General features: G+C 41.7%; 1 protein-coding gene across 3 annotated transcripts in view; it reads left to right on the forward strand.

Annotated features, from left to right (window-relative positions):
* CERT1 (ceramide transporter 1) overlaps window positions 1-23,700 on the forward strand; it is a 110,016-nt gene that overhangs the window by 50,171 nt on the left and 36,145 nt on the right. For all 3 annotated transcript variants that reach the window (XM_038765455.1, XM_038765456.1, XM_038765457.1), the window contains exons 4-7: window positions 17,375-17,482; window positions 17,791-17,929; window positions 18,288-18,371; window positions 22,203-22,360. In XM_038765455.1, coding sequence (XP_038621383.1) covers window positions 17,375-17,482; window positions 17,791-17,929; window positions 18,288-18,371; window positions 22,203-22,360 — 489 coding nt within the window. The remainder of the gene's footprint in view (window positions 1-17,374; window positions 17,483-17,790; window positions 17,930-18,287; window positions 18,372-22,202; window positions 22,361-23,700) is intronic.

The following is a 23,700-nucleotide window of genomic DNA, read 5'->3' on the forward strand; positions in this document are numbered from 1 at the left end:
TTCTCCATTCATTCATTCATTCAGTCAGTCGTATTTATTGAGTGCTTACTGTGTGCAGAGCAGTGTACTAAGCGCTTGGGAAGTACAAGTTGGCAACATGTAGAGACGGTCCTTACCCAACAACGGGCTCACAGCCTAGAAGGGGGAGACAGACAACAAAACAAAACATGTGGGCAGGTGTCCAGTTGTCAGAACAAATAGAATTAAAGCTAAATGCACATCAGTAACAAAATAGAGTAGTAAATATGTACAAGTAAAATAGAGTAATAAATCTGTACAAACATATATGCAGGCGCTGTGGGAAGGGGAAGGAGGTAGGTAGCGGGTGGGTGGGGGGGAGGAGAAGTGTTCTCCAGTGTTGAGTGAATAAAGAAACCAATCTGTACCTGTTTGTTTTAATTTTCACCCATTTATCACCCCTTTCCCAAATCTCACCCAATCAGTCTCTAAAATGATTTTTCCAATAAGACTGTAAACTCACTGTGGGCAGGGATGTAGCTATTATATTGTACTCTCCCAAGTACTTTGTACAGTGCTCTGCCCACAGTAAGTGCTCAATAAATAGGATTAAGTACCATGGACTAAATTTTGTAGTAACCGGTGTTGAAGGAAACGTACTTCCTACTATTCTGCTGGCTCTCTTCAGTCATTGTCGCTTCATCGATCTCTGCCCTCAGTATTAGGAATGATTCATCTGACAAGGGGAAAGAAAGGTGGAATCATTAATCCGTTAAGCTTTACTTAGGAGTGTTTCCTTAACAATCACTCCCTGCTTAAAACCACTTTATGCAAAATCGGAAGTTTTATGTTCTGGCAGAGATGGTTCATGCATCAGTAAAGCCGCCTGAAGAAAATTATACATTGATCAAATTCCTGTCAAGGATCCAGTTTTCAGTAGATTTATCTGTGCCTCAGTTGCCTCGTTTGTAAAATGGGGATTAAGAGTGTGAGCCCCATTAGGGCAAGGACTGTGTCCAACCTTATTAACTTGTACCTACCCCAGTGCTTAAAGCAGTGCTTGGCACTTAGTAAGTGCTTAACTAGTACTACAACTATTATTGTTACATCTCAAACCAAATAATGACAGCGTTATTATTTGTAAGATTGATGTTTTGTTGTTATGGGTGTCTAGGGGTTTTCCCCATCTCCAGTTCCCAAAAACCTAATGCATCTCTTTGCTAAATTAAATTGTACACTAGTTTTTATTGCCTCTCCTTCCTCACTTCTTCCTCCCATCTTTCCGCCAGTTTTGAAGAGTAGAAAGTTCAACCTATCACTCATTATCTTTAGGGGGAAAGGATATTTTGAACTCCAGTTTTATATGGGAAAAGTTCTAATCTTTGGAGAGCCTTACCCCCCACCCCCCCCATCTCCCACACTATGGTTTAATACAAATTAGATCTTGGCTCTGTCTTGTAAACTAGAAGGCATTGTGCCCAGATTGCTCTTTTCAAATCGAATAATTAGTAGTCCAGCTAGCTCTCAAAAAACAATTACATCTTAGACCCATGAACACCTCTTATCTCCCCCTTTCCTCTTGGAAAAAAATGTGTCTGTTTCACTTGTCTGGTCAGGGCTGGAATTAAAAAATCTAGAAATTCAACTTTGAATGATGATTTAGAAGTTGAATTTCTGTATAGGCAGAGTATAATGAGAATTGAAATCTAAGCCCATCTAGTGTAAAAAGGGCAAGTGGGAATTATTTTATTGCTTCAAATGATCTGATTGGTCTTTCCGTAGAGCATTCCGAGATTTAAGATGCTTTCAGTATGTTTCTGGTGGGTTTTACTTAGACACTTAAATTGCACAGGAATATTGTAAGGATAAATGAGAAAATGCGTTTCTCTAACTACATGCAGGAAGGTAGTGATTAACATAGAGACTAAGAAGTCAGTGGGTTTTGTTTGGAGGGTATCTGGGCTTGGTTTTCCACCTTCCAGCCCAAGCCCCACTCCCCTCCCAGGCAGCCTGGATGCAATAAACTCCTGAGCTAGGAAGCTCAGTATCAATATCGACATATTTAAGTGCCTGCTATTTGTGGAATAGTAAATATGCAATTTGGGGGTCATATAAAAGAAGTAAAACACTTCTGTCCTCAAAAAGCTTAATGGAGATGGGAAGCCCAGATTGAGGAAAATTCCACAGTTGAATAAATTGAATAGATAAATTAGAATTGGTGGGGGGTGCTTTTTATTTTTCCAGATTTTTAACATCAGTTATCTCAATTTATCCTCATGTCCTGAGAGAACAAAAATTACTTTCCCCATTTTACAGGTGAGTCCCAGAAAGCTTAGTGATTTGCCCCAGATCACACTAAGGGCCAATAGCAGATCTGGAGCTAGAACCTAGATCACCTGACTTTGTAGATGTGTGATTTATTCAGGAGACCACACTTCCTAGCTATATGTTTATCATGTAGACATGATATCTGTCATGATCTCTATCATGTAGAGAAGCAGCGTGGCTCAGTGGAAAGAGCCCAGGCTTTGGAGTCAGAGGTCCTGGGTTCAAATCCCGGCGCTGCCAATTGTCAGCTGTGTGACTTTGGGCAAGCCACTTAACTTATCTGAGCCTCAGTGACCTCATCTGTAAAATGGGGATGAAGACTGTGAGCCCCCAGTGGGACAACCTGATCACCTTGTAACCTCCCCAGCGCTTAGAACAGTGCTTTGCACATAGTAAGTGCTTAATAAATGTCGTTATTATTATTATATACTTAGTATGGTGTCCTGTCTACAGTGTGCTCAGTATGTATATGTTGGATAATGATTACCGTCCTAGAGGCCATATTGGGATATGCGTCATCATCAATGTAGTTGAGTGCTTACTGTATGCTTAACACTGTACTAAGCGCTTGGGAGAGTTTAGTTCACCATAGTTGGTAGACGTTTTCCCTGCTTACAAGGATCTTATCTGGAGGGGAAGACTGACATGAATATAAATAGTGCATACGCTTAGAACAGTGCTTTGCACATAGTAAGCGCTTAATAAATGCTATTATTATTATTATATGCATTCATTCTCAACCATGACCTTTGTGCTGCACTGCAGCTTGAGTTCCTGCCTCTGCCGGACACTCTCATTGAGGTGGTGGAGACCTCAAGAAAGGAGAAAGGAGGTGGCCTAGGAAGGATGGCATTCAAGGAATAAAGAAAAAGTCATCTTTGTAGATAGTGTTGGAAATGGGAGGAAGTAAAGCAAGTTTGAGAAGCGGTGGAGAAGGAGCTTTTAGAAAGTCAACAGTGGAAGATGGAGGGAGATCAGGGAGGAGCAAGTGTTTTTTGATAAGGTGTGAAGGAATAAGATGCACAGGTGAAGGGGGTAGGTGTTGAAAGGAAGTGGGAGATCTTTTGAATACTGCTGGGAAAGATGGAGGAGTCAAAAAGGGGCAAGAAGAGGGAGTATATCTCCATCCCAAAGAAACCGTCCCTTGACCTCATGGCTCAGTTATTACCCCATCTCCCTACTACCATTCCTTAAGCAAAAGTGCTTAAGCACTTCAACCCTCTGCCTGTTCTTCCTCTCTGCCAAGTCTCTCCTTGCTCCCCCTATAATCTGGCTTCTGCCTTCACTTCGCAGAAACTGCCATCTGTCTTGCAAGTCCAGTGCTCCATACTCCATCCTAATCCTCCTCGACTGCTAAATTGCCTTCAACACCGTTGACCACCGCCTTTCATTCATTGTCATATTTATTGACTGCTTACTATGTGCAGAACACTGTACTTACCTTCTGGAAAGGTTATCTAATCTTGGCTTCCCTGACACTGTCCTGTCCTGGTTCTCTTATCTTTCTGGCCACCCATTCTACTTCACAGAGTCTTCTGCCTCCACCCTCTAACTGTGTGAGTCCCTCAAGGGTCAGTTTTAGGTCCCCTTCTATTCTCCCTCTACACCCTACCCTCTCCCTTGGCTTCAACTACTGTTTCTATGCAGATGATTCCCAAAACTCTTTCCCTCCCTGACCCCTCTCCTTGCTTGCAGTCTTGCATTTCCTCTTGCCTTCAGGACAACTTTACTGGGATGTCCTGCTGACAACTCAAACTTAACATGACCAAAACAAAACTCATCTTCCCATCCAAACCCTGCCCTCACCCTGACTTTCCCATCACTGTAGACAACACCACTTTCCTCCCTGGCTCACAAGCCTTGAAATTATCCTCAACTGATCTCTCATTCAGTCCACAAATTCAGAGTCACCAAATCCTATGGGTTCTACCTTAACACTGCTAAAATCCACCCTTTTCTGTCCATCCAAACTGCTACTATGTTTATCCAGGCACTTACACCCCACCTTGACACATCAACCTCTCCAGCCCACCGGCCTTCTTTATCTCCTCTGTCCAGTCCATTCTTCATGCTGCTGCAGATCATTTTTCTAAAAAAAATGTTCAATCCACATCTCCCCCTCTCCTCAGGAAGCCCCAGTGGTTGATCGTCCACTTCCACATTAGACAGAAACTCCTTACCCTATGCTTTAAATCACTGTCAGTTTGCCGCTTCCTACCTTACCTCTCTGATATACCGCAACCCAGCCCGCACACTTAGCACCTCTTAGCAACTTTCTCACTGTACCTCGATCTTGTCTATCTCGCTGCCATCCCGTTGCCCATATGTTCCCTCCCCCTTCATATATGACAGACTACCATTGTCCCCACCTTCAGAGTCTAATTTGTTTTGCATTGGTGTTTATTGAGCGCTTACTGTGTGCAGAGCACTGTACTAAGTACTTGGGACAGTATTATAGTATAGAGTTAGTAGACACATTCTCATATACACTTCAGGAGACTTTCCAGGATTAAGTCCTCATTTGCCCTATTCCCTCTCCCTTCTGCATTGCTAATGCACTTGGAAACTTACCTTTTGAACACCTGATATTCACCCCACCCTTAGCCCCATAGCACATTTGAACATATCTGTAATCTATATTAATGTCTGTCTCCTTTTCTAAACGGTCACCTCCTTGTGGGCAGGGAATGTGCCTACCAACTCTTGTATTGTACTCTCCCAAGCACTTAAGTACAGTAAGTGCTTGATAAATACCACTGACTGAGTGAAAATAATTGAGTTGTTTGATGAGTAGCATTATTCATCCAAGTTGACGGTACCCAAATTCCAACTGATTCCCATAGCCATGTGGAGAATCAGTGTGGCTTAATGGAAAGAGCATGGGCTTGGAAGTCAGAGGTTGTGGGTTCTAATTCCGACTCCGCCACTTATCAGCTGTGTGACCTTGGGCAAGTCACTTAACTTCTCTTTGCCTCAGTTACCCCATCTGTAAAATGGGGATGAAGACCGTGAGCCCCAAGTGGGACAACCTGATTACCTTGTATCTACCCCAGTGCTTAGAACAGTGCTTGGCACATAGCAAGCACTTGACAAATACCAACATTATTGTTATTATTATTATATATCTCCCTATGAGGGGGAAGTGGGGAAGCTAAGAGAGGGACAGATCCTGAACCCATGAGTCTAGAGTGGATTTGGGAATAGAGGCGAACATTCTTGCTTCACTGATCAGTTTGTGATCTGTTGCTCCTTATAGTCTTTTGAAAAGACGGAACTTCTAACCCGTCTTCTTTTAGAGAAAGGTTGATTTGGGGGCTGAGCCTGAGGGATAGAAGTTAAGGTTTCCTAACATTCAAGCTAGGGCCCTAAGGCCAGGGCTTGGCTTCTCTCTTAAAATAAATGTCCCCTCCCTCCATATCTGTCTTCCTAGTTCAGATGTTTGCTCTCCTGCTGTTATTGTTAACCTTTACTTGGCACCTACTATGTTTTTTCATCTTCCCATTTCAGGGTAGGTTTATACATTAGACTAAGCTGGTTGGCAGGCCCAGCCCAACCTTTGCACTTAGGATATCGGGGGTGACCTTTGATGTGGACTTTCATTGCGCCACACTAACTCTGGACTGCTCATAAACTGGATTACATTTCTACTCCCAGTAACAGCGGTGACAGGACTACTCCCCTCCTCCGCTGCCTCTTAGGAAAAAGACTTTTTTGTCCTACTCCCAGATATACAGTCAGCGAGAGTATTTTGACAAAGTATTATGACTTCCTTGAATGAGAAGGGCTAGAAATAGAGAGTGGTATTTTTTAGCGTGGTCTTGTGGAAAGGGGATAAGCTTGGGAGTCAAAGAGCTTTAATGTGGACTCTGCCACTTGTGTGACCTTGGGCAAGTCACTTAATTTATCTCTGACTAAATTTCCCCATCTGTAAAATGGGGATTAAATAAATACCTGTCCTCTCTCCTACTTACAGTGTGAGCCCCATGTGGGAATCGGGAGTATGCTTGTTCTGATTGTCTTGTATCTACCCCAGTGCTTAATAGCTTGTCACACAGTAGGAAATGCTTAACAAGTACCATTGTTATTCTTTGAAAGAATAGGGTGAAGTGTGTGATATTTCTGTATATTGGGATAACTGATGACAGAGAAGCTCTTTCAAGGATTTGCTATCTGGAAAATACATTGTCATTCAATCGTATTGAGCACTTACTGTGTGCAGAGCACTGTACTAAGCGCTTGGGAAGTACAAGTCGGCAACATAGAGACGGTTGCTACCCAACAATGGCTCACAGTCTAGAAGGGGGAGACAGACAGCAAAACAAAACATGTAGACATGTATCAGAATCGTCAGAACAAATAGAATTAAAGCTATATGTGCATCATTAACAAAATACATAGAATAGTAAATATGTACAAGTAAAATAGAGTAATAAATCTGTACAAATATATACAAGTCCTGTGCGGTGGGTAAGGGGAGGTAGGGTAGGGGGGATGGGGAGGAGGAGAGGAAAAAGGAGGCTCAGTCTGGGAAGGCCTCCTGGAGGAGGTGAGCTCTCAGTAGGGCTTTGAAGGGAGGAAGAGAGCTAGCTTGGTGGATGTATGGAGAGAGGGCATTCCGGGCCGGGGGTTGATGGCGGGACAGGCGAGAACGAGGCACAGTGAGGAGGTATTCTGCCCTCAAATTTTAAAGAGCTAATTGGACTAGTACAGTGCTCTGCAGACAGTAAGCACTCAAGTACGATAGAATGAATGACTAGTAGGTGGCAATGAGGACCCTCTTTTAAATCAATCAATCAATCGTATTTATTGAGCGCTTACTATGTGCAGAGCACTGTACTAAGCGCTTGGGAAGTACAAATTGGCAACACATAGAGACAGTCCCTACCCAACAGTGGGCTCACAGTCTAAAAGGGGGAGACAGAGAACAGAACCAAACATACCAACAAAATAAAATAAATAGGATAGAAATGTACAAGTAAAATAAATAAATAAATAAATAAATAGAGTAATAAATATGTACAACCATATATACATATATACAGGTGCTGTGGGGAAGGGAAAGAGGTAAGACGGGGGGATGGAGAGGGGGACGAGGGGGAGAGGAAAGAAGGGGCTCAGTCTGGGAAGGCCTCCTGGAGGAGGTGAGCTCTCAGCAGGGCCTTGAAGGGAGGAAGAGAGCTAGCTTGGCGGATGGGCAGAGGGAGGGCATTCCGGGCCCGGGGGAGGACGGGGGCCGGGGGTCGATGGCGGGACAGGCGAGAACGAGGTACAGTGAGGAGATTAGCGGCGGAGGAGCGGAGGGGGCGGGCTGGGCAGGAGAAGGAGAGAAAGGAGGTGAGGTAGGAGGGGGCGAGGTGATGGACAGCCTTGAAGCCCAGGGTGAGGAGTTTCTGCCTGATGCGCAGATTGATCGGTAGCCATTGGAGGTTTTTGAGGAAACATATTTCAGGCTGCCCGAACAAGATTTCCAAGGTACTAGCCCTTAGGATAGCAGTTACTGAATCCTGATCCCATCACTACCAACTTTCAAGAAACAGGTAGTCTTGTTTTGAGTTATTTTACTCATGAAACTGACTCTCAGTGGACAATACTGAATTGGCTAAAAATGCAGTCGTTGGGCTGAATCAGTGCTGAAGAATTTCAAGTGCTGCACAAAGGAAGTCATTGAACTTTTAGACTGTGAGCCCACTGTTGGGTAGGGACTGGCTCTATATGTTGCCAACTTGTACTTCCCAAGCGCTTAGTACAGTGCTCTGCACACAGTAAGTGCTCAATAAATACGATTGATTGATTGAACATCTTTGGCTCATATGTAAAATTCCTTATGAGTTCTACTGAACAGAGGTATTAAGTGATTCCTAAAATAGAAAATGTCTTTGGTATATAAATTTAATTTTTGGTTATCAAGGTGCAACAAATGAAAGTTTAGCTTACCAATCAAGAATTAATGTCATTGTTCCTCACTGCTTTTGTCTGAGAATGTTGTCTTAATGGCTTATTTTGGCTTAGTTGGTTTCAGTCACTGGTATTTAGTGAGCATTTACTTTGTGCTGGGCAGTGAACTAAGCCTTGGTAGAATACAATAGAGTAAATCTGCCCTCAAGGAATTTACAATCTAGCAAGGGAGACACATTAAAATAACTTACAATAGGGGGAAACCTGTTTGATGTTTTACGTCAGCACTTCCATTCTTCTTGTCAGTCTTGACTCCACCTCACCCCGTATTCCTGGCCTCCCCCCTAACTACTCACTACCAATGACGAATGACTGGACAGACCTTGGCTGAAACCTCGGTTTATCTAGAATACTTCAAATTGAGCCTTTTTGGTATGCAGAGTGAGTCTGACTGCCTTCTTTCCCCAAGTTTTCCAGTTGATCCAAGAATCATAGCTGGCCTTCTAGCATCTTGTTAAAGTGAAAATCATCTGACAGCATTAATCAATCTGTAGTATTTACTGAGGACTTACCGTGCACAGTACACTGTACTAGGCACTTGGGAGAGTACATCACAACAATATAACTGACACATTCCCGGCCCACAACGAGTTTACAGTGTAGCGGAAGAGTTTACGGTCTTAGAGGACGATTGATGGTTTTGGGTCTTTCTATTTATGGGCTAAAGAGATTCTCATTCATTCATTAAATCGTATTTATTGAGCACTTACTGTGTGCACAGCACTGTAGTAAGAACTTGGGAAGTACAAGTTGGCAACATAAAGAGACGGTCCGTACCCAACAACGGGCTCAGAGTCTATTCTCACAATAAGCTTTGCTGTGTGGTATTTTTGACTTGGAAGTGGTAGCTTTGCTTTGGAGTCTTCCTTCTACACTTCATTACCAGATTGAGATATGCCCAGGCAGTTCTCTGATAATGCTTCTCTCTGGATTATTTCCTGGTTTACTTTACTTTCTTAGAACCTGTTAATGGTATTTATTGACCACTTGCTCTGTGCAGAATGCTGTACTTAAGTGCTTGTGGGGGTACAGTGCAACAGAGTTGGTAGAGAGTTGCAACAGGTTCTCTGCCCACTGTGTTAATTCACACTAACATCCCAGAAAGTGGTTTTAGTGATGTGTGATGGCTAAAAACTGATCTATCATTGGACTAGTTATATAGATTTATGGTATTTAAATGCTTACTCTGTGCCTAACACTGGGGTAGGTACAAGTTAATTAGGTCGGACACAGTCCCTGCCCCACACGAGGCTCACATTCTAAATAGGAGGAAGAACCGGTATTTAATCCCATTTTACAGTTGAGGAAACTGAGGAACAGATAAATTAAGCGATTTACCCAAGGTCATACAGCAGGCGTTCGGGGCATCCCAGATTAAAACCTAGGTCCTCTGTCTCTGAGGCCAGTGCTCTTTCCACTAGCAACACTGTTTCTCTATTTTTAAACACTACTGTTCACACTAGAAGCTATCTAGGCATGAATCTTTCAGTTACGAAAAGTGATGTGACATCTGCTACCAGTTTTAAATTCTGCTAGAACATCAAGTGTTTTCAAAGCATTCAGAGTACCCCCAATGGATTCTAGTATCTTTTAAGTGTAAAACTTGTTTCTGTTAAATTTTTAACAGAGTGAAAGCTTAGCGCTTGGATAAACCTGTTTATTTGTCATCACTTTATCGATGCTTTTTTCAATTACCTACTGTATATATGGCAATTTGCTAGCAAATTACTTCTACAGAAAACAATTTCCTTGGGAGATCTAATGCCTTGCTGCAACATTGACAGATTTGAAAAGTTACTATCCCTTTCATTCTGTTGTCAAATTATTAGTTTTGTATATATTCCGTTGGGATATTACAGTTACAGCCAATTAAGGAATTGTGTAATTACACTGTATGGCATCTTCTTAACACACTCCAATTAGCACTTGAGCATTGGAATTCAACTCAAATACTTAGGGTTCCTCTTTTTCCAGTTTAAGATTTTTACCTAACGATAGATTTGCTAACTTGGTGCCACCATTATTCAGATTCTCTATGTTCTCATAAGCGTGCTTATTTAAGATCCTGGGCAAAAGGGTATGGAATAGCATAATCTTGTAATGTGTGAATTGAGTAAGTAAACCATAACAAGTTTTGCTAAACCTTGGAAAATGCACCTAATTGATTTTAATTGTTCTGGTGTTATTTTACCCAGTATTTTCCCCACATAATTTTAATTAGTAATGGATTTTTGTATTCTGGATAGAAGAAGAAACTAGTTTTTCTTTCTGCTTTTGTTTGGGCTCTCATAATCGGGTGAGCTTGCCGTGAAATCTCATTATTCGGTTGATGAAATTACCACGAAGAAAGTTGTTTGGAATGTCTTATTGACTATTAGGGAGTCTTCATAGGATTGTTGAGGGGCAGAATCCTATTTAAGACTATAAATTCACTTTCATATGTTAATTTCTGTGCTACATCATGTTTTATTGAGTGTTTACTTTAATTTTGATTGCCCACCAATCATGGATGCATGATTTTTTTTTTTCCCTCTCCAGTTCTGTTTGGTGTGGGAGTTTGTTACAGGGCAAGAAGTGGGAAATCAGGGGAGGAACCCTCTTGTTTGCCCATTGTTTTTCTTTATCCCATTAAAGGAAAGGAGAGTGGTTGTGAGGTGTAGTAGTAGTAGTAATAGTAATAATGGCATTTGTTAAATGCTTATTATGTGCAAAGCACTGTTCTAAGTGCTGGGGAGGATACAAGGTGATCACGTTGTCCCACCTGGGGGCTCACGGTCTTAATCCCCATTTTACAGATGAGGTAACTGAGGCTCAGAGAAATTAAGTGATTTACCCAAGGTCACACAGCAGACATATGGGGGAGCTGGGATTAGAACCCATGACCTCTGACTCCTAAGCCCGTGCCCTTTTCACTGAGCCACGCTGCTTCTCTGATTTTTTCTCTAGTAGAAAATATGTGTAATGGGATGAAAAATAGGAGGTCCTGCTGCTGATTAAGAAGCTGGGAATGCTACCTTACTTGACCAGTAGGCCTCAATTTCCTTGAATTTCCACCCTAATTTCATAGAAGTGACTTGGGGATGAATGACATTGGTTGAATTCCTTAGACGGCCTCTGGAGAAATCTAGCCTTCAAACAAAAGTCGTTGTTTTGTGAGACTAGAAGACTTAAGTAAAACAATATAGTGGTATTTATTGAGCACTTAACTGTGTGTAGAGCACTGTACTAAGATTTACAGGTCTTGTGCTAACCTGATACACTCTGTCCAAAATGGATGTGTTTAAAAGGGGTGAAAGAGGAAAGTTTCTATCCTATCTGAGTAAAACAGATCAGAGAGGTTTTTTTGGAGGTAAATTTGGTTATAAATTTAATCTGTAAAGGGTGTTGGTTGAAGGTTTTGTTGCTGTAAACGTGGTGAGAAGTGTTTTTATTCTCTAATTTTTGCCCAAATTAATTCTTTTGAAAATTGCGAGTAAATGCAGATTGTCTCGTGATAAAATGCACATCGGGTAAACTTTAAAATAGGAGTCACCTAGCTGTAACTTTAAAGTGGAGCCTCACTTTTCCTTGAGAATGTAATCGTGTCCTTGTGCAAGCAGAAAACAGCTAAATTAGCAACAATATTAATAGAAAGGTAAATATGTACCGCAGGGTTTATGGACAGCGTCATCATAAAAAAAAAAAGTGCGCTCCCCCGCACTAGGAAGAAAGCAGAGTAGGGAAGAATGTGTAATGGCAGTGGGATAAGGTTACTATGGGGCTTTGACCAACAGTAACCTTTGGAGCAGCTTGCAAAGTACGCTCCTCTAGTTTCTCCTGATACCCTCTTGTGCTCAAATTCGATTCTGCACTTTAAAAATAAAACCGTGCATGCAGTCGTATTTATTGAGCGTTTACCGGGTGCAGAGCACCGGATTGAGTGCTTGGAAAATACAGTTTGGCAACAGATAGAGACAGTCCTTACCCAACAATGGGCTCACAGTCTAGAAGGGGGGAGGCAGGCAACAAAACAAAGCAAGTAATAGTAATAATAATGGCATTTATTAAGCTCTCACTATGTGCAAAGCACTGTTCTAAGTGCTGGGGGGATACAAGGTGATCAGGTTGCCCCACAGGGGGCTCACAGTCAATCCCCATTTTACAGATGAGGTAACTGAGGCACAGAGAAGTTAAGTGACTTGCCCAAGGTCACACAGCTGGCAGTTGGTGGAGCTAGGATTTGAACCCATGACCACGGACTCCGAAGCCCGTGCTCTTTCCACTGAGACTGTGAGCCCCCCGAGGGACAACCTGATCACCTTGTAACCTCCCCAGCGCTTAGAACAGTGCTTTGCACAAAGTAAGCGCTTAATAAATGCCATTATTATTATTGAGCCACACTGCTTCATAGACAGGTGTCAGTGCCATCAGATCTTTATTGAGGGCTCTGTGCAGAGCACTCAAGAGAAGCAGCGTGGCTCAGTGGAAAAAGCCCGGGCTTTGGAGTCAGAGGTCATGGGTTCGAATCCCGACTCCGCCACATGTCTGCTGTGTGACCTTGGGCAAGTCACTTCACTTCTCTGAGCCTCAGTTCCCTCATCTGTAAAATGGGGATGAAAACTGTGAGCCCCACGGGGGACAACCTGATCACTTTGTAGCGCCCCCCCCCCCCCTGCGCAGAGCTTAGAACAGTGATTTGCACATTGTAAGCGCTTAACAAATGCCAACATTATTATTATTATTGTTAAGTTCCTGGGAGAGGACAATACGAGTTGGCAGACCCGTTCCCTGCCCACAACGAGCATGCATTCTATTCATTCATTCATTCAATCGTATTTATTGAGCGCTTACTGTGTGCAGAGCACTGGACTAAGTGCTTGGGAAGTACAAATCGGCAACATATGCGATACATGCATACGTATGTACGTACATGCATTCATACATATTCTAGTGTATTGTAATAGTCTAATAGCTCTAGGGCTGTAATTGTATGCTCCCAGACCTACATAAGGAGTCTAAATGAATAGGAATTCCCCTTGAAGGTACATTATCTAATGTATAGCAATTCTCCCTTCATTCATTCAATCATATTTATTTAGCGCTTACTGTGTGCAGTGCACGGTACTAAAGTATGTTACGGAAGAAATGGGAAAATAGGGAACTGCAGTATTGAATGACCACAAATAGAAATATCCAGCTGAAGTAGATGCATCCGCTTCCTCCAGGTCTCTTTCTCCTTGCTCTCTCCCTATAATTCTCCTTGTTAGTCTCCATATCTTCACCTGCTATTCTTCTTACTTTCCCGTGTTCCACCACTTAACCATGGTTCTCTTGCTTTCTGTCTGCCTGCCTGCCTCTCTCACTCTTTCCCTGCTTATAAGGCGGTGTCTGAGAAGGGAAGGTTTCCCCTGTCAAACAAATAGCAAGTTTTGGGGGGGCCCCATGCAGCCAGGTTTCTGCCGGCATCACCCCCCAGTTTATTTTCATTCCCCCAGATTGCCACTTAAGAAAGTACTGGTTTCTCCTGCCAAGCATCAGAAGTTCCTTGAAAATGCACAGTTCCTTCCTCTTGACCTCCTTCCCACGCCTCCAGCCCTGTTCCTGCTTATCGGAAGGGGTTGCGGAGGTTGGGAGGAGGAGAGGGGATGTACCCCCACCAAGCTGCAGGTCACTTTTGCCAGGACCTAAACCAAAAGCCAAGTGCTGTGCCTCAGACCAGCTAAGTTTGTGTGTCTGAGCAGGGGATTTATTAATGGAATCCAAATATACAGAGCAGAAAAGCACTTTGCAAAATTCAGGACTTTGGCTCCATCTAGTGCCTATTTTACAGTTGTCTTTCGGTGTCATCATGGGTTAAAGATGTGCCCTTAAACACTACAGTTCTGGCATTTTAAGGTGCCTAACTTGGTCGCCTGTTAAGCCAGTGGCTTTGGTGCCGAATTCTAATGTCAATCCATCAGTGGTATTCATTGAGCACTTACCATGTTAAGAGCACTGTACTAAGGACATGGGAGAGTCCAATGTAATAGAGTTAGTAGACCTAGTCCATGACCATAAGGAACTTACTGTCTAGACGAGATTACAGTTTAGAAGGACTAAGGGGCTATCTGCTACCAAGTGCTAGAAATCAGCCTTCCAAAGTGGAAAACTTACAACAATTTACTTCCTTTGCCCTCTTCCCCAACCCTTACCTATCCTGTTAAAGCAGCGTTGAACCTCTCTTAACATCACTCTAAAAGTACTAATGTTATTTGAATACTTTGTTTCTGACTCCTCTCCTCCTCAACAGCCTCAAATCAATTAGAAATTTTTACCAGTTCTTGTATTGTAAGTCTTTTAGGTTACCACTTTATTTTTATCTTAGCAAATCGTCTTGTTAAAGATCAGTTCAGCCTCATTCTGAAAACCAGTTAGTAATGAGCTTTCTTTTAATCGAGATTATTAAAGAAGTGGCGCTGATTGTACTTTGATGCCAGATTGTACGACTTTCTACCACATGAGCAATTTACTTTTGCAGGGTAGGTGACTGATAGTCATTTGCCTAGTCCATGCAGGAAGTAATTTAATTAGGTTAGTCAGTCATATTTATTGAACACTTACTGTGTGCAGAGCACTGTACTAAGCACTTGGGAGAGTACAGTGTAACAATAAACAGAAACATTCCCTGCCCACAGTGAGTTTACAGTCTAGAGGTGACACCCATCAACCTCCCCCCGGCCCCCAAGAGGCCCACCATCAAGGCGCTAACTGAATGACATATAATCTCAGAATTTGGAGTGGGCTGGGATTCTGGGGATCAGTGTCACCATTGCAAGTGTACCACTGGCCAGGGGACTTGGTATAGTGTGAGTGGAATTGAAACTGGAAATGCCCCATAACTCATTTCTAGGCTATCTTGCTGCTCACTCCCTCTTACCCTTTTTAGACCCTAATCTGCAGACAATCACCCCAGACCAAATCCTCCCTGGAAGGGGGCTTTGGGCTACTTCCAAGTTGGGTGGCCTCTTTGTCCCTTCTCTGAGGGAAGGTTGCCAGGGGCTAGTGAACCTAACTGGCTTTGGCCTTTTGCTGACCCAACCTAGCCCCTGTGCTTCATCTGGGTATTCTCATTTAGAAAGGGGCAACCTGCATTAGTTGTGGGCAGGGAACACATCAGCCAACTGTTGTATCAATCGTATTTCTTGAGCATTTACTGTGTGCAGAACTCTGTACTCAGTGCTTGGGAGAGTTTAGTATAACAGAGTTGGCTGGGATGTCCCTTGCTCACAGTGAGCTTACAGTCTCCCAAGTGCTTAGTACAGTGCTCTGCACACAGTAAGCGCTCAATAAATATGATGGATTGATTGCATCGGTATTATCCTCAGGCACCAGTGAAATCAGGGAAATAAGAGCAGTTAGCTAGTCACTTGGGCACTCGTGTCTTGGGGTTGGAAAGGGGAGGTAAAGAAGGACTTTCCTAAGCCCAAATAGAGCTATACCCTACAAGGAGAATATTGTTCCCCACCACTATTGCCATGCATAGAATAGAACATTTTCTTTTGATAACTTTTTTTTAGCATTGGTCCTGATAGAGTTGTTTTTCTGTCTTCCCCATCAACTTTCTTCTAAAGCGGAGCAAAATATGGAAATTCTGCAGCTCTTTCCTCTTGTTTTATCTCAGGAACCGCTATGAGAAATTGTAACAGTCATTCCACTAACCTCTGATAACTGTAACCTGAAGGCTTTTCATGCTAGGATTAAACCCTTAATTACCTTGTTTCCCTAGCTTATTTCACCTACATGCTCTCTTCGCTGCAAGCAAGTATTTATCTGTTCATGCTTATTGTGTCTGGTGTAAATCTGCTGTAGAGTTCTACACGAATGTAATTCCCCAGTAGAATGTGAGTTTTTCTCAAGGGCTGGAATTATGTCTTAATAATACCTCTGTAAATTCACTAAGCTTCAGGGAGTTTAATTCCCCAACAGAATATGAGTTTTTCTCAAGGGCTGGGACCGTATCTTAATAATACTGCTGTAAATTCACTAATCTTCAGGACTCTGCCCACAATATGTGTTCAATAAATACCATTGTAGTTGATGGGGGTGATATTGCAGAAGGCATGAGACATCTCTGAGAGTAGTATCTGCTCATTTGAGGTCTAGCCAGAGTTTGCTAATAAGATATATTTTTCAAAGACAGCACACTTGCCAGGTGAAAAGGAGATCTTTTTGGAGCCTATTTTAAGTATGGTACTCTCTTTAAGTATAGGACCACAGTGCAACAGAGATATGCAATAGTAGGCTGCTGAATGAAACATCACATTTAATTGGGTTTTTTTTCAGGAGGAAGCTTTGATGATGGGAACATGTTAAATGTAGCGCCTATTGTGATTGAATAAACATTATTTTAGGTGCTCCTTTCAAAAAGAAACATAATCCTGATAATTACCTTAGGAATTATGCGCAAATTGAAATCACCTACTAATCTGAAACTATATGGGCACTATTCTAACTTTAGTAAACTTTTAATTTAGTTGTCCTCACGGGGTGAGGAGGTTTATCAGGGGTGTTTTGTTGGGGAGGCTGTGGAGGCTGTCCTAGTTGATCCTCCAATGGAGTGCATGTAGAAATGAATCTGAGTAATCAGAGTGAACTAATGGACTGGACTTTAATTTCAAGCCCTGTCACTGAGAAAAATGATCTGGCATTGCATAAGTGCTTAGCACTGCAACTAACACAAATTACAGCTAATGGTTAAGTGTCAGTCATCATTCAGATTCAGTCATTGAAAAGCCAAGAGCCCTTGATCCCCTAGGCGTAGTGAGCTTCTTAGTGACATTTCAACTTTCTTTGTTTGAAAATGCCAACTGTTATCAACAGCGTCAAAAACTGAACTTATGGTTCGACACTGACATCTCAGAGTAGTAAAAATAAAGTCAGAGTGTGTGCACTTTGGAGGGGACCCCTTGCAACTTTGGATGAAGGGCGTTCCTTCTCTTCGAAACAGTCATTTGGAGTTATTACATACCATGTGACTTGTAAAAATGACCTAATTGATCTAACCCCAGTCACTGTTTGGAAAAGAAGATAACTGTTTAATTTCCTAAAAAATGGTTTCCTGTAGAGGTCTCCTTTTTAAGGAACTCATCACATTTTCTTCATTTTGCTTTTTTAGACGGAATCTGGGTATGGCTCCGAGTCGAGCTTACGCCGCCATGGTTCAATGGTGTCACTTGTGTCTGGAGCAAGTGGCTATTCAGCCACCTCAACCTCATCCTTCAAGGTGAGTCAGTACCGACTCATAACTCTCATAACTGCGTAAAAATGTTATCTTCCCTCCCCATTGTTGTCTAGTGCCTTGCTCCCTTGTTCCCTTTGACCTAGTGCTTACTGCTGCCCTTTCTGAAGGTAGGAGTAGAAAAATACTGATAATAGAATTAAATGAGATTCTGAAACCTTTATCCTAAGTTGTTGTAGTGTGATGTAAATTAATGTATTTCCTTTGCCTGGGCCACTATAACATGATTGTTTTGCTTGGCTCTGCTGAAATTAATAATCTGGGTTTGTTTATTTTCTCCATTTGTTTCTCAGAAAGGCCATAGTTTGCGTGAAAAATTGGCTGAAATGGAAACCTTTCGAGACATCTTGTGCCGCCAGGTGGATACTTTGCAGAAGTACTTTGACGCCTGTGCAGATGCAGTCTCCAAGGATGAACTTCAAAGGGATAAAGGTTAATTAAGCAATTAACTCCCCAAACCAAATTTCCCTTTCTTAGAGTCAGTACTAAAAGTTCTTTCCCTCCCTAAACAGATATAAAAGTGATTTGTCTAGGTACCGCGTGATGTCAGCAACTTTAGCCCTTTTTGCCTCTTGCTCTTGTCCGTACAGTTCTGGGTATTATTCATTAGGTCCTTCAACTTATTTTTCTACTCAATTTAAAAACAATTACCAAACGTTTCAGTTTCATAAATGTATATATAAAATATATATTGTGTATGTACATAGACACATACACACAGTTTTAAAAAAACTATTTTTTTGGAAAGGGCCTCAACTGAACATTCCGGTCTATTCATTTCTTTGTCTAGTGGTAGAAGATGATGTGGATGGTTTCCCGACAACACGGTCTGATGGAGACTTCTTGCACAATACTAATGGCACTAAGGAAAAGCGTAAGTAAAGTTAAAGCCAAGTTTGGGATTTTTCCCTAGTAGGATTTTTTGGATAAAATACACAGCTCACAAAGTCAGTAATAATTAAATGATATTATTCAGAAAAAGAACTGAGAAATGAACATTAGGAAGAGAAGCAGCATGGCCTAGTGAATAGAGCATGGGTCTGGGAATCAGAAGAACCTGGGTTCTAATCCCACCTCTGCCACTTGTCTGCTGTGTGACCTTGGGCAAGTCACTTAACTTCTTTGTGCCTCAGTTACCCCATCTGTAAAACGGGGATTTAAAATGTGAGCCCCATGTGGGACGTGGACTATATCCAACCTGTTTAGCTTGTATCTTCCTGAGCCCTTAGTACAAAGCTTGGCACGTACTAAGCACTATTCAGATACCAAAAAAACCCATAAAACATCTTCCTTTGTCAGTGTGAGCCTGCTTGGATGTAGTGCACAGAAGAAACGGCTTATGCGTGAGCACACAGGTGCGGGGACAGAACAGGTTGAGTTCTACAGCACAAGTTTTCCTTCAAATGAGTTTTTGCAAGAACACAATCCCCCACATTATACCAGAATTAGGTGTACTAAAATTAAGGTTCAGTCTTTCTTTTCCCCACCCTACATAAAGGAGTGTTTTGATGATAGAAGTTTGAGCTCTGTTATATTCTGTCCACCCATTCCTCCTTCTACTTTCCGAATCTTTTTGATTTTTTTTAAAACTGGTTTTGAAAGGTTTCCTCCCCCAATCTTCCTTGCATAATTTTTTTTTTCACTTCAAGGGGTTAGGAGTTTACTGATTGTTACATTTTTCATCCAGTGGTCATTATCTAATCTGCTCATACCAAAAGCTCTCTTGAGAACTTGAGTAGACATTTCTTGAGACTGGACAAAGAAACAAGATTTTAGCTCTGTCTTCCATTTTCTTGTGAATGGGGTGAATTTCTCTCCAATAAGCTGCTTTTAATCACTAACTTGAGGATAGATAAATGGTGACTAATCCACCCCACGTTAAAATCTGAAAGGTTGATATGACAGCTTAATACTATTTTTGTTAACTGACGTTGATTTCACCCTGATCAAACACTTTTATAGTTTTTCTTGAGCTATGTTCATCATAAATGAGGCCCTCCATTCACATTAAAGTGAATATTAGGATATTCTACCTTTATAGAATAGCTCTGTTCTTTGAGGGAAAAATAGGACTACATGCAGTATTAATTTCATATTTATTTTTTATCCCATTTATTTAGAATTGTACATTGTGTGTTTTGGGGCAGAACTCTGCCCAAGTCCAAAAATAGGATGGCCAGCCCAATTGGTGCTGAATGTGGAGTGGAGGGTTTTTGCAGGAACAGTTAGTTGCCCACGTGAGCTGTTAGTTTTGCAGTCTAGAGGACATGCAAAAACTGTGTGTGTGTGGAGGTGGTGATGGTAAAGCCAAAGCGGCATTCTCTCTCTCTCTAACTTCTCTCCTCTTCTCCCTCTCCCAACTGTTAGCCTGCTGCAGCCCAGAAAAAACCCTAAATAGGAGATGGAGGCCACTCTGATCCGAGGGACCTAAGCAGGTTTCTGGGAGAACGGTTTGTTCTCCTCCCTGTCCTTCCGACTTAGCCATTGTCCTTTTAAATCAATCAGTCAATCGTATTTATTGAGCACTTACTGTGTGCAGAGCACTGTACTAAGCACTTGGGAAGTACAAGTTGGAAGACTATTTTCCCCCCTTTCTGGCACATTTCCTTATCTGTAAGTTTTGTTTTCAGGTTTCTGCAGAATCTATGATTCTTAGCAAATAACTTTCAACTCAAAAAGTGGAAATTGCTCCTTAGTAATTATCTGTAATTGCTCTTTGAAGATAGATGCCTACATAAAGCCATATGCGTCTTTGTATTTTTGTTCCTATTCAATTCTTCTCATGCATACATTTTTTTAAATTTCTCCCGGGTTTCTCTAAATTCTTCCTGGCACTCTTAGGTTGCTGGGAACACAGAATCCTGGCAACTAGGAAAGAATCAAGAGTCAGGAATATTGTGTCTTTCTCCCCGCCATGACCTCAGCCAAGCTACTTTAGGAAGTTGGATTAGAGTGGTATTACTTCTTTTGATCTTTCCTTGGGAACTTCTTAGCATAGTTTTGTCATTTGACTTTGATTCTTCACTGTCTTCTAGGTTTAGAGTCCCATGACTCTCATGAAGGTGGGTTCACCTTCAGTCTCTCTTGAATTTATGTTGGAAAAATATTTCAAACCCCACTTTCAAACCCCTTACTTTAGTTTTCAGGACCCCTGGTCTCTTTCCAACTGTTCTCCCCTATGTGAACTCTTTTATTATTATTAAGTGCTATCGAGTCATTTCCGATTCATAGCGACTCCATGGATATACTTTCTCAAGAACGTCCTGTCCTCTGCCATAATCCGCAACCTTTCTAGTGGTTCTTCCGTTATCGTTGTTATGGTCTCTATCCATCTAGCTGCTGGTCTGCCTCTTCGACGTTTTCCCTGGACTTTTCCTGGCATTAGTGTCTTCTCCAGAGAATTAGTCCTCCTGTGGACTCTAGACAGTAACATTTCTCAATGAAAAGAGGCCAGAATATTTTCTCATGCTTGCCAGTAGTTCGGGTTGCCTTTGGGAAAAATGTTCATCCAGTACAGTGTGATTTGGTTTGAAGCATGCCATTTCACAGAATACAGTTAAAATTCACTAGAGTAAAAATGTAAGATCCAAGGTAGGAGTATCTACATAGGTATATTTGTGTGGCAGGCAGCCAAAAGGAATCTCTAAAGAAAATAGGGCCTTTTTGTGGGGAGTATGAGAATAAAAAAAAAATCCAAATCAATTTTATATGCAAATCAGGCATCTGGTCCATTCTTTTGAAGGATTTCTTGATTGTTTCCTGAAATGCTGGAGTTTTATAGCACTCCCAAGGGCCACAAGATCTTTAGATTGTAGCTGTTTGCAAGCTGTTATAAAGCAAAGAGCAATTTTTGTAGCCAAACTCCTCCTCTCAAAGAATGTGTATACATTTATCCCAGGGATAGTTTGATAGTTTAAGTAAAATAAATGAAGTTATAAATCTCTACCAAGTAACAGGTGACGAACAACGGAACACAAAATATTAAATTAAAAGGATCGATCCTGATCCATTATTCAGTTGCAGTTTGTTGAAAGTGGAGAGATAACTGATACTGTTCGAGTGACAGAAGTGAGATTGAGAGGTCTTTTTAATTTGAAATGGTATGCATGCTTCCTGATCTGGTTTAAGCAACTAATTCATTTTGAGCATTTGTAGCAACTAATTGTCAGACTGATCATAACATGAAATCAATTTTAACCTGAAATCAATGTAGTTAAATGTTTTGAAGGCTTACATTTTACTTTAATAACTGACTTTTAAACAGAATATTTAAGATCTTCCTGTTATTGGATTTGACTATTACTACGTATAAAATTTTTTAAGGTGGCTCTACCACAATTAGGTCCCACTTTAAACTGTCAAACTGATATTGTTAAAGTATTACCCTCCCACCACCCACATGATTCTGATCACAGAATGATACAGTAGAGCAAGAAGACTTGGGGAAATACAGTACAGTGAGAGGAAGCTGAAAGGATATATTAATATCTTGAGCCTTTCTCCTTATGGTGCCTAGATAGAAGCTAGTGAAATGTTGGTCTTCAAATAAAATGTAAAGTTGAACCACCTCTTGTTAGAAAGCTTTTTGGTACCTGGCAGAAATCTTGGTTTGTGGTGTAGTGCTGTTTTGTGGTTTGTCTTTTTTTATTTTCCTCTCCATTTGCAAGAGGGGTCTCAGGATTTGAACTATCTGTTTCTCTTTCAGTATTTCCCCATGTGACACCCAAAGGGATCAATGGTATAGACTTTAAGGGAGAAGCGATAACCTTCAAGGCAACTACTGCTGGAATCCTTGCCACGCTTTCTCATTGCATTGAACTCATGATGAAACGTGAGGACAGCTGGCAAAAGCGACTGGATAAGGTATGGTTCTTCTTGGTCATTTTCAGAGAGTTTGCTCCTCATTTGGTGTTTACATCCTTATTGATTTTAAACCAGTGAGCAGGTGCCGCCTTTTCTGTCAAACCACGTAGCAAATAAGGACATTCCGCTCACGATCCAAAAAAGTTTTTCTTCTCTGCCTTTACCATTCTGGTGAGCCAGAGTCAGGATTTGGGGCTGTTCATTTGTTGGGACAGAATTCAGCATTGGGAAATGCATGCAAAAAAGTCAGTACCTTTCCTATTACCTGCCTGTTTGAGCCAGCTGCATTACCACTCACCAAATGCTGGATTCAGGGCCAAACTGTACTCCAGGCCCCTGAAAAGCAACATGACATAGTGGGTAGAGTATGGCCTGGGAGTCAGAAGGACCTGAGTTCTAATCCCGGCTCTGCCACTCTGCTATGTGACCTTGGGCAAGTCACTTCATTTCTCTGTGCCTCAGTTATGTCATCTGTAAAATGGCAATTAAGTGTGTGAGCCCCATGTGAGACAGGGACTGTGTCCAACCCAATTTCCTTGTATCCACTCCACAGCTTAGTACAATGCCTGGCACATAGTAAACATTTAACAAATATCACAATTATCATCATTGTCATTATGTAACAATGACTTGAACCCAGTGCGGGGGGGACGGGTGAGATGGACTTTTCTGAAGTCCTTAGGGAGGGTCTAATCTCCCTCTATCCTTTTCCCAAGTGAGCCCAGGTAGGACCAGTCACCACGGGAACACTAAAAGGTTTGGGACAAATCATTCTGTCATCCAGGAGTACAGTCAGCCTGTCTACTGATCATCCAAAATCCTGTTCAGCAATTTAGACCAGAAAAATCCAATCCTAAAAGGGTCCAGTGCAAAAATTGAATGTTTAAAAAATGAGGGCTTATTGGTTGAATATTTCAGAAAGAGCAGGGAGAGGTCACACTCCAGGTACTTTAGACACCTCTCCACAGCATTTATTACTTTGAAATGTCACACATTCTTTTAAGCTAGAATGGTGGTAAATATGTGCCTCTATACAGCTTCATTTTCTGTTCTGTATTATCACCCAGTGAATTTTGTTCAAAGCTAAAACTTGATGTCATCTGTAGCAGTAGTGGTATATTCTGAGCTCCCACTTGGTGCAGTGCACCGACCCAAACACTTGGGTGTAGTGCCCGAACTGTCATTTAATATTGACATTTTTGATTGTAAACTAAATATTGAATAAATAGAATTTAATCAGATTGTATTGCTCTAAGAAATTCAAAGTTCTCTGATGTGTACTGCAAAGACTTCACTCTTGATAAATGGTTGGAGGAGCAGGAGTTGTTGTTTGTCCTTGA

This window comes from Tachyglossus aculeatus, chromosome 23, assembly GCF_015852505.1.
Source record: "Tachyglossus aculeatus isolate mTacAcu1 chromosome 23, mTacAcu1.pri, whole genome shotgun sequence".
Taxonomy (NCBI): Eukaryota; Metazoa; Chordata; class Mammalia; order Monotremata; family Tachyglossidae; genus Tachyglossus; species Tachyglossus aculeatus.